Source organism: Callithrix jacchus, chromosome 17 (genome assembly GCF_049354715.1).
Source record: "Callithrix jacchus isolate 240 chromosome 17, calJac240_pri, whole genome shotgun sequence".
In the NCBI taxonomy this organism is placed as follows: Eukaryota; Metazoa; Chordata; class Mammalia; order Primates; family Cebidae; genus Callithrix; species Callithrix jacchus.
The window spans coordinates 58,511,842-58,525,551 of NC_133518.1; the positions used below are offsets into that span (position 1 = coordinate 58,511,842).

The 13,710-nt window shown below is 41.3% G+C and overlaps 1 protein-coding gene across 3 annotated transcripts in view; it reads right to left on the reverse strand.

Annotated features, from left to right (window-relative positions):
• Positions 1 to 13,504, reverse strand: part of PP2D1 (protein phosphatase 2C like domain containing 1) — a 35,507-nt gene extending 22,003 nt beyond the window's left edge. For 2 of the 3 annotated variants that reach the window (XM_054247169.2, XM_035278922.3), the window contains exons 1-2: positions 13,296 to 13,504; positions 2,044 to 3,104 (exon numbers count right to left, since the gene is read on the reverse strand). In XM_054247169.2, coding sequence (XP_054103144.2) covers positions 2,044 to 3,104; positions 13,296 to 13,318 — 1,084 coding nt within the window. In that variant the 5' untranslated portion in view covers positions 13,319 to 13,504. Of the gene's footprint in view, positions 1 to 2,043; positions 3,105 to 8,927; positions 9,143 to 13,295 lie in introns of all 3 variants that reach the window. The other variant, XM_054247167.2, reaches the window with a different exon arrangement.
• Positions 13,505 to 13,710: the final 206 nt, after the last annotated feature.

Below are 13,710 nucleotides of genomic sequence, written 5' to 3' on the forward strand. Positions count from 1 at the left end.
TAGGCCTCCCAAAGTGCTGGGATTACAGGTGTGAGCCACTGTACCCAGTCTTTGTTTTTGGAGACAGAGTCTCATTTCATCGCCCAAGTTGGAGTGCAATGCCACGATCTTGGCTCATTGCCACCTCCGCCTCCCAGGTTCAAGGGATTCTCCTGCCTCAGCCTCCTGAGTAGCTGGGATTATAGGTACCCACCACACCCAGCTAATTTTTTTTTCAAATGTATTTTTAGTAGAGATGGGGCTTCACCATATTGGCCAGGCTGGTCTCAAACTCCTGACTTCAGGTGATCCGCCCTACTCCGCCTCCCAAAGTGCTGAGATTACAGGCGTGAGCCACTGTGCCTGGCTGTTTCTAGACATTTAATGACAATATCCTCTTATTGTATATGTCATAATTTGTCATATTAATTTTACAAAGACTCTTATAATGAATGGTATTTTCTCTCAGAATCCCAATTCCAAGAATATGGATCAGTTCACAGACTGGCCTTAAATGTGTAATGATTATGTTTATGAACTATTTGGAACCTCAGCACAGAGCCTGAGAAATGACAGAGACTCTGGGGCAATGGATATGCACTTACTTTCTTGGTATTGCTTAGTCTGGAGTCCTTGACATTTCAGGCTCAGAATCAGGGCTGGATCAGAAATAGGCTGACTTTCTGGGTCCTTGACATTCATTGTAGTATTCTTAGTGGTTATCTGGCCTAGCAACACTATCTCTGCCACAAAGTCCTACTCACTGAGGCCCAGACTCCTCAGGCTTTGGAAACGACCCCCTTAAGAGGTAAGAGGTAGCATGATACGGTAGGACTGATTTCCAGCTCCAATTCCTATTACTTCTGAGACTTTGAACAAATTATCTCACATTTTTCGGCTTTAATTTTTCATCTGAAACATTGTGTTAACAATACTTAGATATCACTAGATATCAGTTATTGTAAGACTAGATGAGGAAATTATTGAATATTCAATAAGTGGACACTATCATTAATAATAATTCTATCCATGAAAAGGGCAGTATAACTGCAATTAAGCATCTCATGGAACTCAGTGTGGAACTCATATCAGTTTTGCTAAAAAGTTTACGTCTGAGCTTTCCATTTTGGCAAATTCCTAAACTTCCTGAAATAACTTTAAAACAATACAGGCAACTTTTTAAAGAAAGGAATACATGCTCATAAAACTGAGCCATGTTTTTGCTCAAAGCAATAAAGAGAAAAAGAAAAAAAAAACTGAGGCACGAACTATTATTCTCTCTGAGATGAAATAGATGCCAGGTGCGGTGGCTCATGCCTGTAATCCCAGCACTTTGGGAGGCTGAGCGGGCAGATCACAAGGTCAGGAGTTCAAGACCAGCCTAGCCAATATAGTGAAACCCTGTCTCAACTAAAAATACAAAAATTAGCCTGACGTGTGTACTTGTAGTCTCAGCTACCCAGGAGACTGAAGTAGAAGAATCACTTGAACCTGGGAGGTGGAGGTTGCAGTGAGCTGAGATTTCGCCACTGCACTCCAGCCTGGGTGATAGAATGAGACTCTGTCTCAAAAAAAAAAAAAAAAAAAAAAAAAGAAATAGATGCTACTTGACCAATGAGCATGAGAATGACCTATTACAAATGTAGTTACCAGAGTAACTGACCAATTTAAACAACTATACTAACAGTGAGCAAACAACTTTCCATTTTTCTGAAAAAAGGAAGTGTACAAAATGTTTTAAATTTTGTTCAGATTTAAGCATATATAGTACTTTGATTTTCAACTTTATCAACAACTCTATTGCTACCCCTTTGGGAAAATTTAGCATCCTGTCACATTATATCTGATCTGTGCCTCTTTAAAAAAAGAATTACAATTATTTTTGTGCCTGCAACCTGCATTTAACTTGTGGTTATTTGTTGTTTCTTATATTGATCAATGCAATTTCCAGGTACTAATAAGTCAGTAAATAATAGATCATAAAAAATTCTGGAAGTACGAGGGGTTTTGCTGCAAGGAACCAAAATTGTAAAGGTGTTATTTGGTGCTATTCAATGTACGTACCGGTGTTTGCAACATGTAATGTTCCAGAAATTATTTTTGGCAGCTCCTGGGAAGAGGAGCTCTCTGCCAACCCATCATGGTTATTTGTTCTTCTCCAGTTCTTATAAGGACTTTTAGGTTCGCCTTCCAATATACAGGTAACTGCAGAGCAGCCACTCCATTGAACCCTGGACACTTCTTTTCTTCCAAGACGTAAAAGCCTATCCATTCTCCAAAATGCTTTTGCAAAGGCTTTGTGTATGTCCTCAAACTCACATCTCACTGCATCTGTTTTGTTTATGGCAGAAAAGAGGTCTTCTATTGCTGTGTATTCTTCTCTAAACACAGTGCAAAAGGAATTGATTATTTGTTGCTCATCAGCTGTCATTTGGTAAGAAGGATCAAATTTGGAAAGCTGATGGAGTAGTAAAACTGGGAGTTCCACTGATGTAAGTTCTGCCGCTGAGGCACCATGATGTCCATCAAACAAGCCGAAAAAACACACGTTAGGTTTATTACCAAAATTACTCACTACAGTGAATTTATCATTCATGTTAGCTTTCCATGTAGAATTCCTGTCTTCACAAATGCCCACACCTTTAATTAATAGATGACATATTTTTTGAGAATATACAACACTCCTGTCAATGTTATCAAAAATCTTATAGTATGCTGGTGGTATTTGTTTTTTCCAAAGCAGCTCAAAAGCATTATTAATGCTCTGTAGGTTTTTTTCAGTGAGCATAAAAGATGACAATAGTTTAGAAATCATGAACTGTCTCTGAACAGCAATCACTGAGGGCTGTGGTTTCTTTCCACCCATCCATTGGAAACCCAGTGTGGCCAGAGCTACATGTTGCTTCTTATGGAGAAAAACACCAGATAGGTCAATTTCTTGCTTGCATATGAAACACGGTAACGTGGTCACTTGCTCATAGACCTGCTCCTCTTCATGGCTTTTGGTGTCTCTCAATGCTCTTGACCTTTTCTTTCTAAAACGTCTTCTTTTGGGTAAAAGTAGAAACTCATCTGTATCAAATGTTGATGTTCTCGTATTCCATTCTCTTGATTTCCAAAACACTCTGCAAACAGGATGAAAGATATTTTCATACAAGGATGATGCAATGAAAATCTCTTCAAGCAAGTTCTTATCATTGCAATTTGATTTGGCTCCTCACACTCTTATATAAGCCTAGATTTAAATATTCTGATTCACATTTCTCAACAAGCATGTAAGTGCTTAATTAAGTGGTGATTGACCTGTGTCTGCCTGAAATAAATTAGGCAAAAATTCCACAAAGTCAGCTAGGCATCTAAACACTCAGAGAAATCAGCACAATATTTTCCCTTAGACACGTGAAAGTATGTAATTGAGACCTGACATTCTGATTTCTAATGTGGACATACAGTCATGTATTGCATAATGATGTTTTAGGCAATGATGGACCATATGCAACAGTGGTACCACAAGATTATAATGAAGCCAAAAAGTGCCTAGTGACATTATTGTTGTCTCAATGTCATAAAGTCCAACACATCACTTACGTGTTTGTGGTGATGCTGGTGTCAACAAAACTACTATGCTGCCAGTCAAATAAAAGTATAGCAAATACAAGGCCAGATGCTGTGGCTCACGCCTGTAATCCCAGCACTTTGGGAGAGTGTGGTGGGCGGATCACTTGAGGTCAGGAGTTCAAGACCAGCCTGGCCAACATGGTGAAACCCCCATCTCTACCAAAAATACAAAATTAGGCCAGGGGCAGTGGCTCACCCCTATAATCCCAGCACTTTGGGAGGCCCAGGTGGGCGAATCACAAGGTCAAGAATTTGAGACCAGCCTGGCCAACATAGTGAAACCCTGTCTGTACTAAAAATACAAAAAATTAGCTGTGCATGGTGGCAGGCACCTGTAATCCCAGCTACTCGGGAGGCTGAGGCAGGAGAATTGCTTGAACCTGAGAGTTGGAAGTTGCAGTGAGCTGAGATTACACCACTGCACTCCAGCCTGTTCAGTAGTGCAAGACTCTGTCTCAAAAAAATAAATAAAATGTAGTCGGGCACGGTGGTGGGCACCTGTAATCCCAGCTACTCGGGAGAATGAGACAGGAGAATTGCTTGAACCCAGGAGGCAGAGGTTGCAGTGAGTTGAGATTGCGCCATTGCACTCCAGCCTGAGCAACAGAGCAAGATTCCATCTCAAAAAAATAAAATAAAATATATACTAAATCCAAGTATGTGTAGTACATAAAACCTGATAATGATAAATGACTATGTAACTTGCTTATGTATTCATAATACTATAGTTTTGTTATTTTACAGTGAACTCCTTATATTAAAATAATAACTGTAAAACAACATCATACAGGCCCTTCAGGATGTATTCCAGAAGAAGGCGTTGTTAACATAAATGACAACTCCATGTGTTATTTGCTCCTGGAGACCTTCCAGTGGGACAAGATGTGGAGGTGAAAGATGGTGACAGTGACATTTCTGACTCTATGTAGGTGAAGGCTAATGTGTGTGTATTTTAGGTTTTTTTTTTAATCTTAAAAAGTTTTAAACAAATTTTAAAAATAATTTTAGTTAAAATTTTTAATACGAGTAAAATTTAACCAGGCATGGTGGCTTACACCTGTAATCCCAGCACTTTGGGAGGCCAAGGTAGGTGGATCCTGAGGTCTGGAGTTTGAGACCAGCCTGGCCAAATGGGAAAACTTCTTCTCTACTAAAAATACAAAAAAATTAGCTGATGGAGTGGCTCGTGCCTGTAATTCCAGCTACTTGGGAGGCTCAGGTAGAAGAATTGCTTGAGCCCAAGTGGCGGAGGCTGCAGTGAGTCGAGATCACACCACTGCACTCCAGCCTGAGTGACAGAGCAAGACTCCATCTCAAAAAATAAATGAGGCCGGGCACGGTGGCTCACGCCTGTAATCCCAGCACTTTGGGAGGCCGAGGCGGGTGGATCACGAGGTCAAGAGATCGAGACCATCTTGGTCAACAAGGTGAAACCCCGTCTCTACTAAAAATACAAAAAATTAGCTGGGCATGGTGGCGCGTGCCTGTAATCCCAGCTACTCAGGAGGCTGAGGCAGGAGAATTGCCTGAACCCAGGAGGCGGAGGTTGCGGTGAGCCGAGATCGCGCCGTTGCACTCCAGCCTGGGTAACAAGAGCAAAACTCCGTCTCAAAAAATAAATAAATAAATAAATAAATGAATAATTTAAAATTTTTATTAAGATTTTAATTAAAAAATTAAGAGAAAAGCTTCTAAAATAAGCATATGAAGAAAGTAGTTTTGTACAGCAGTACTATGTTTATGTTTTAAGCTAAATATTACAAAAGAATCAGAAAGTTCTAAAAATTGAAAAGTTTGCAAAGTAAAAAGTTGCTATAATCTAAGATTAATTTATTATTGAAAGAAAATATTGTTTATAAATCTAGTGTGACCTAAGTGTACAGGGTTTATAAAGTCTGCAGTAGTGTGCAGTAAATAGACCCTCACACTCATGCGTCACTCAGAGGGACTTCTAGTCCTGCAAGCTTTATTCGTGGTAAGTACCCTATTTTAAAATACTGCATTTTTAATTCTTTATACAATATTTTATTGTACCTCTTCTATGTTTAGAAATGTTTAGCTACACAAATACTTTCCATGTGTTACAATTGCCTAGAATATTCACTACAGTAACACACTGTACAGATTTGTAGCCAAGAAGCAATAGGCTATACCAACATAGCCTAGGTGTTAGTAGGCTACACCGTCTATGTTTGTATAGGTACACTCTGACGTTCACACAACAATGAAATCACTTAACGATGCACTTCTCAGAAAGTATCCCCATGGCTAAAGGATGCATGATTGTAAGTACTTTTGAACTGCATTTTGTCTGCCTTGAAAGACTTTTGTCCTAATTAGAGGGTTCACAAGAAAATGAACGGATTATGCCAAAACCCAGCAGAATAAGGAAAAAGAATTGATAGTAAAGACAGAATTTTTTTTAAAGACTACAACGAAGAGGTACGGGCTGAAGATGGGAAAGAAAAAATGCAGAGCTGGATGATAAATTTCTGGAAAGCAGGCATCGTTTTATACCTGTTCCTATCAGAAGCATCTAGCACTGTACTCAGCACCTGGGGCCATTTTTATCCATTTCATGCACAATTTCTAGAGCATGAGATATTTCCAAGGGCCTATGGAAAGTTAGAAACCAGACAAAAAAATTTGGTTACAAAATATTTTAAAACTTGATAAAAATCAAAGTTGGCTGGGTGCAATGGCTCATACCTAGCACTTTGGGAGGCCAAGGCAGGGAGTTCACTTGAGGCCAGGAGTTTGAGACCGGCCTGGGCAACATAGCAAGGCCTCCTCTCTATTAACAATTTTTTTTTAAAGGTAAGTGTGGTGGTATGCTGTCTGTAGTCCCAGTGGTGTTATGCATGTCTGTAGTCCGAGCTACTCAGGAGGCTGAGGTGGGAGGGTCGCTTGAGCCTGGGAGGTGGAAGCTGCTGTGAGCCGTGATGGCACCACTGCACTCCAGCCTGGGTTACAGATGGAGGCCCTGCCTCAAAAATTAAAAATAGGCCAGGCGCAGTGGCTCACGCCTGTAATCCCAGCACTTTGGGAGGCCAAGGCGGGTGGATCATGAGGTCAAGAGATCGAGACCATCCTGGTCAACATGGTGAAACCACGTCTCTGCTAAAAATACAAAAAATGAACTGGGCATGGTGGCGCGCGCCTGTAACCCCAGCTACTCAGGAGGCTGAGGCAGGAGAATTGCCTGAACCCAGGAGGCGGAGGTTGCAGTGAGCCGAGATCACGCCATTGCACTCCAGCCTGGGTAACAAGAGTGAAACTCCGTCTCAAAAAAAAAAAAAAAAAAGAAAAGAAATGAAAAAATTAAAAATAGAGTAAATGTTTATGAAGTTACATTACAAAAACTAGTTAACTTCAACTCAATTCATATATACATACAATTTGTATTTGAGATGGCTACATTTTAATGTGTTAGAGTAATGAGGGATGGAGCCTACAACACTAAGAATACTTGGAGCCTCTAAGTACTTAAAACATCTCAGATGCATAATAGATATTCAACAATTGAATCTATTGATATTCAATAGATAGTTGGTAGTTAGATAAGAAATGAACCCATTTAGTTATGATGAAAATATGATAATAATGAAATATCTTTTATCACAAAAGGTATACATCATCATGTTCTTAAGTTCAGTGCAGAAGGATACAAAGTAGAAAACAAAAAAATGTTTTTGTCTTCCCACCCCACTTGAACCCGGGAGGCAGAGTTGTGGTCAACTGAGCTTGAGCCATGGCACTCCAGCCTGGGCAACAAATGCCAGCCCCAATAATAATCAAGTTATCTATCTTTCCAAATATCAATTTGTATATAAGATCTTTTCTGGCCCAGTGGGGTGGCTCACGCTTAATCCCAGCACTTTGGGAGGCTGAGGCAGGCAGATCACTTAAGGTCAGCAGTTTGAGACCAGCCCGGCCAACATGGTGAAACCCTGTCTCTTCTAAAAGTACCCCCAAAATTAGCTGGGCATGGTGACGCACCTGCAAACCCAGCTACTCGGGAGGCTGAGGCAGGAGAATTGCTTGAGCCCGGGAAGCAGAGGTTGCAGTGAGCCAAGATCACGACACTGCACTTCAGCCTGGGCCACAGAGCAAGTACACCGTCTCAAAAACAAAACAAAAGATCTTTTCTGAAGCCAAGTAGGGTCCCATTTTGCATGCCACCCTAGAATCTGATGTTTTCAGTAAATAGTATGTCATGGATAGGAAGTTTGAATATGGAAAAACGAAACAATGTACATTGTTCCTAGGTGTCTGTGGGGGATTGGTTCCAATACCACCCTCTCCATCATGGATACAAAAATCTAAGGATGCTTAGGTGCCTGATATTAATGGCGCAGCACTTGCATCTTCCCTGTATGTTGTCTCGCTCTGTTACCCAGTAGTGCAGCGGCCTAGAACTCCTGGGCTCAAGCCATCCTCCCACCTCTGCCTCCATAGTAGCTGTAACTACAGGCATGTGCCACCGCGCCTGGCTAATTTTTGTATTTTTAGTAGAGATGGGTTTTTGCTATGTTGGCTAGGCTTGTCTCAAACTTCTGGCCTCATGCGATCCATCTGCCTTGCCTCAGCCTCCCAAAGCACTGGGATTACAGGTGTGAGCTACTGTGCCAGCCTTACTGTATACTTATTTACTTATTTTAATTTATTTGTTTGTCTATTTGAGATGGAGTCTTGCTCTGCTGCCCAGGCTAGAGTGCAGTGGTGCAATTTGGACTCACTGCATCCTCTGCCTCCTAGGTTCAAGCAATTCTCTTGCCTCAGCCCCCTGAGTATCTGGTATCTGGGATGTGCCTGTGTAATTTATTTTTATTTTTTTTAGTAGAGATGAGGGTTCACCATGTTGGCCAGGCTGGTGTTGAACTTCGGACTCAAATGATCCTCCTGGCTCGGCCTCCCGAAGTGCTAGGATTACAGGCATGAGCCACTGTACCCAGACCCTCCTGTCTACTTTAAATCATCTCTTGATGGAGTATACATATTATAATGTAAATGCTGTGTAAATAGTTCTTATACTGTATTTTTATTTGTATTATTTTGTTATATTGGTTTATTATTATTATTATTTTAGGGAATATTTTCTATCCGAAATTGGTTGAATTCACGGATGCAGAACCTTCAGATATGGAGGACTGATTCTGCTGTGAAAAATGTAGACTTTGGATTTTTTTTTTCAGGGGAGCAAAGAAGTATGTAAGTTTACTTTACATAAGTGACTGAAAAATACATTCAAGAAATAGTAAATAAAGGCTAGGCATGATGGCTCACACTTGTTATCTCAGCACTTGGGGAGGCTGAGGCAGGTGGATTACCTGAGGTCAGGAGTTCGAGACCAGCCTGACCAATATGGAGAAACCTGGTCTCTACTCAAAATACAAAATTAGCTGGTCATACTGGTGCATGCCTGTAGTCCCAGCTACTTGGGGGGCTGAGGCAGGAGAATCGCTTGAACCCGGGAGGCGGAGGTTGCGGTGAGCTGAGACCGCGCCATTGCACTCCAGCCTGGGCAACAAAAGCGAAATTCCATCTGGAAAGAAAAGGAAAGAAATAGTAAATAGAATATAATATGGCCTAATGCACCCTGAAGGAATGGGGGTAATCGTTAATCGCTATGCCCAAATAATCTCCTAGTTGGAACTTCTGCGACTACAGGGGTCATCGAATCACCAGTCCCCTTTCTGTCAGACCTGGTGCTGCCAATCTTCTTAACTCAATAGCCAGATCTTTTAACATCTGTAAAAATGACCTCAAAATTGAAATGTGTGACCTTTCTAGCCTCTGGATAGACTTATTTTACTAAGCTCAGTTCTTTCAAGGTTGCATCCATCCAAGTGTAGATCTGCAGCTCGCTAGACAGTACGTTTCCCTGGGAGAACTCCACCATTCGGTGGCGGCAGCTGTTATTGGCGACAGTGGGCCTGTCTTCTTGTGGTGATCAGCTTCTCAAGCTCCCTCTTAATTTCCTCCTGGGTAACGCACGACTCTACCGCCATTTTCCTCTACGGCCTCAGACTTTGAATAAAAACAACAAAAACAAAAACAAAAAACTCTAGCTCACACCTGTAATCTTAACTACTTAGGATGCTGAGACTGGAGGATGCTTGAGCCTAGGAAGTTGATGCTGCAGTGTGCTATGATCGGGCCACTTCGCTCCACCTGGTTGACAGACAGAGGGTGAGAGAGGGGGTCCTGGTCTCTTAAACAACAAAAAAAATTTTCATTTACTAACTCTATAACCTCAAGTCATTTAATCTCTTCGAGCATATCTGTTGCCCAGGTTGGAGTGCAATGGCACAATCTTGGCTAACTGCAACCTCTGCCTCCCAGGTTCATGCAATTCTCCTGCCCAGTAGGTGGGATTACAGACGCCCACCACCGCATCCAGCTAATTTCTTGTATTTTTAGTAGAGATGGGCTTTCACTATGTTGACCACACTGGTCTCGAACTCCTAAACTCATGATCCACCCAGCTCAGCTTCCCAAAGTGCTGGGATTACAGGCATGAGCCACCGCACCTGGCCACATCTGTTTTCTTATCTGTAAAGTGCACGAGGTTGCTTTCAGCCTCAAATGAGGTAAATGGTGAAACAGTTGGTACCTAGGGGACACTCAAAAAAAATGCCTGCTCATTCTGCTCTAAGTTAAAAGAACACTGAGAACTATGCCAAATAAAAATATATTACATAAAGGCATGAAATTATAATGCTTAGGGAGAAATGTGTTCTATGTGGGAGATCAATGGGAGAGGATTGTTTCAACAACCTGTATTTGAGAATTGTGTAATGCATATTTACTAACATGTTGTGGTAAGTTGCTTATATCATCACTTAGTTGCAGCTATGTTACATGGTTTAAGAGAAAATGAACAAGGCCAGGTGCAGTGGCTCACGCCTATAATCTCAATGAGGTGAGAGGATTGCTTGAGACCAGGAGTTGAGGACCAGCCTGAGCAACACAATGAGACCTCTTCTCCACAAAAAACTTAAAAATTAACTGGGCATAGTGGTGCACCCCTGTAGTCCTAGCTACTTGGAGACTGAATGGGGAGAATCACTTGAGCCCAGGATTTTGAGGTTTCAGTGAGCTATGATAGTGCCACTATACTCCATCCTGGGTGACAGACCCAGACCCTGTCTTAAAAAAATACAAAAAGTATGTTAAATTAAAAATAAAATAAAACAATTAGGAGAAATATATGTAAATTAAAAACAAATGTAAATTAATGTAATGGCCATAGAAAATAGGTAAATATCTTTAAGATGCTAGTCTGTAAATTATGCAAAAATCACTTCTAGGAAGGAAAGCCTTGTATGATAAATGATAAATAAAATAGTGCACTATGTGATAGGCAAAACGGCTTTAGCAACCTTCATACACGGTTTACACATGGCAATATAAATAAAAATTTGAAAAGCAAGCAAAGCTCTGATAAATTTGAAACGTATTGCTGCTAATAAAACAGCAAATACAAATAATGTATTTAATTTCCTGAAATGTACAATGTATTGGATACAGCTACTTATCCTTATAGCAAAATTTTATTTACAAATGTCCACATTGGCCGGGCACGGTGGCTCAAGCCTGTAATCCCAGCACTTTGGGAGGCTGAGGCGGGTGGATCACGAGGTCAAGAGATCGAGACCATCCTGGTCAACATGGTGAAACCCTGTCTCTACTGAAAATATAAAAAATTAGCTGGGCATGGTGGCACGTGCCTGTAATCCCAGCTACTCAGGAGGCTGAGGCAGGAGAATTGCCTGAACCCAGGAGGTGGAGGTTGCGGTGAGCCGAGATCGTGCCATTGCACTCCAGCCTGGGTAACAAGAGCGAAACTCCGTCTCAAAATAAAGTAAAATAAAGTAAAATAAAATGTCCACATCATAACTACTTCTGGAACTATTTGCTTATTGGGAAGCCTTCATGGCTTTCCTCACCAACAATTTTTTTCCTTTTTTTAATGGAAAATCTAAAAATTACACAAACATCAGGGTATAAGTCCCCCTATACTCATCACCAGCTTCAACTGTTATCAACATTTTTTTACTGCTGTTTCTTCTGTATCCCCATCCATCTTATTTTATGTTATTTCATTTTGTTTGAAAGGGAGTCTCGCTCTGTCACCCAGGCTGGAGTGCCATGGTGCAATCTCGGCTCACTGACATCTGCCTCCTGAGTTCAAGCAATTCTTCCTCAGCTTCCTGAGTAGCTGGAACTACAGGCACCCTCCACCATGCTCTGCTGATTTTTGTATTTTTAGTAGAGACAGAGTTTCACCATGTTGGCCAGGCTGGTCTGGAACTCCTGACCTCAAGTGGTCCACCCACCTCAGCCTCCCAAAGTGCCAGTTTATAGGTGTAAGCCATTGCACCCAGCCTATGTTATTTAATTTTATCACAATTTGTGCAGTAGTATTTTAATGCCAATCTCCAAATTATATAACTCACCCATAAATACTTTAGTCTCGGTAAATATGATTAGCCTCCAATCACTTCTTCAATACCTATAATAGGCCAGCTACTGTGCAAGGTGCTGAGATTCACAGATGGATGAGGATGCACCCTGCCCTTGAAGCTATGAGGGGAAAAATTCGCAATGCTGTCCATATGCTCATCCAGGTCATTATTAAGAGAATGAAACAGGTCAGGTGGAGCCAAGGACAAAGCCCCATTATTGTGCCCAACCTGGTACCTAGCCCTTCATCTGGCTAGGAATGGCGTAATGAGACCTGAGAAAATGAACTAGGAAAACTCACAGCTGAGACATATTAGCAAGGGGTCCAAGGCAATATCCAAGGGAATGATCAGGTAGCTGGCAGAAGGAGCAAGATGACCCAGCAGAAGAAATGGACAGGCAAGCAGAGAAGTAGGGGAAGAAACTGGGTCTGTCAAGGCCTTTGAGTGCTTTCGGCCAAAATATATAAAAATATTTTAATTGCTATTTTTTGGTAATATTCATGTAAAGAATGTAGTTTTATGAGCTTTGATGGACTATTGGGACAATATATAAGGCACCACAATACTGTGATTTGATCTGAAGTCAATTACTTACATCAGAACTTCGTTTTTTCATATACAGCTTATATATATTACTTATATTGGAACTTCATTTTGTCATATACAGCTCTATCACTCATGGGCCATCATTCATATGTTTGTTCACTCATAAAGGCTCATACCTATAATCCCAGCACTTTGGCAGGCAGATCACTTGAGGTCAGGAGTTCAAGACCAGCTGGCCAACATAGCGAAACCCTGTCTCCAATAAAAATACAAAAATTAGCTGAGCATGGTGGCAGGAGCCCGTAATCCCAGCTACTTGGGAGGCTGAGGTGCAATAATCACTTGAACCCAGAGGTGGAGGTTGCAGTGAGCCGAGATCACTTCATTGAACTCCAGATTGGGTGACAGAGTGAGACTCTGTCTCAAAAATAAATAAGTAAATAAAAATTTTAAAATAGAATTATTTAATTAAATATAAATACATCAGAATAAGAGCATAGAGAGGAATGCAAGTCCCCTTTTGTGTAAGGTAGAGGGATATATCACTCTTCAATATATGAGATGAAACAGGAAGCCAAGGTTTCATCTGATAACTAAGAAAGTGAAGGAAAAAAAAATACTATAGATATAATTATTCATTGGCTATACTTATTATCCCCCCCGAAAATTAAGAACGTTTACCTTAAAGCATTACTGATGCTCATGTTCCTTTGGAATTACGTTTCTTTGCCCTCCCTTTGTCCCGTTTCCCTGGCCTCTATTTCTCCCACTTGAGAGTGAGGGTGAGGGTGAGGGTGGAGGTGAACATGATGGCCGTGGCTGAAGTAGTAGGGATAGTGATGAGAGCAGTGATGGGTGTTCCCCGGACTTGAGGGGAGAGCTCCCTGTGTGGAATGTTTACTGCATCACCTGGAACCTCAGTCAGAACTCACTTTATGATTCAGAAGGACTGTGAAGCAATAACATCACAAGTTGGCCAGGCGCGGTGGCTCACGCCTATAATCCCAGTACTTTGGGAGGCCGAGGCGGGTGGATCACAAGGTCAAGAGATCGAGACCATCCTGGTCAATGAGGTGAATCCCCGTCTCTACTAAAA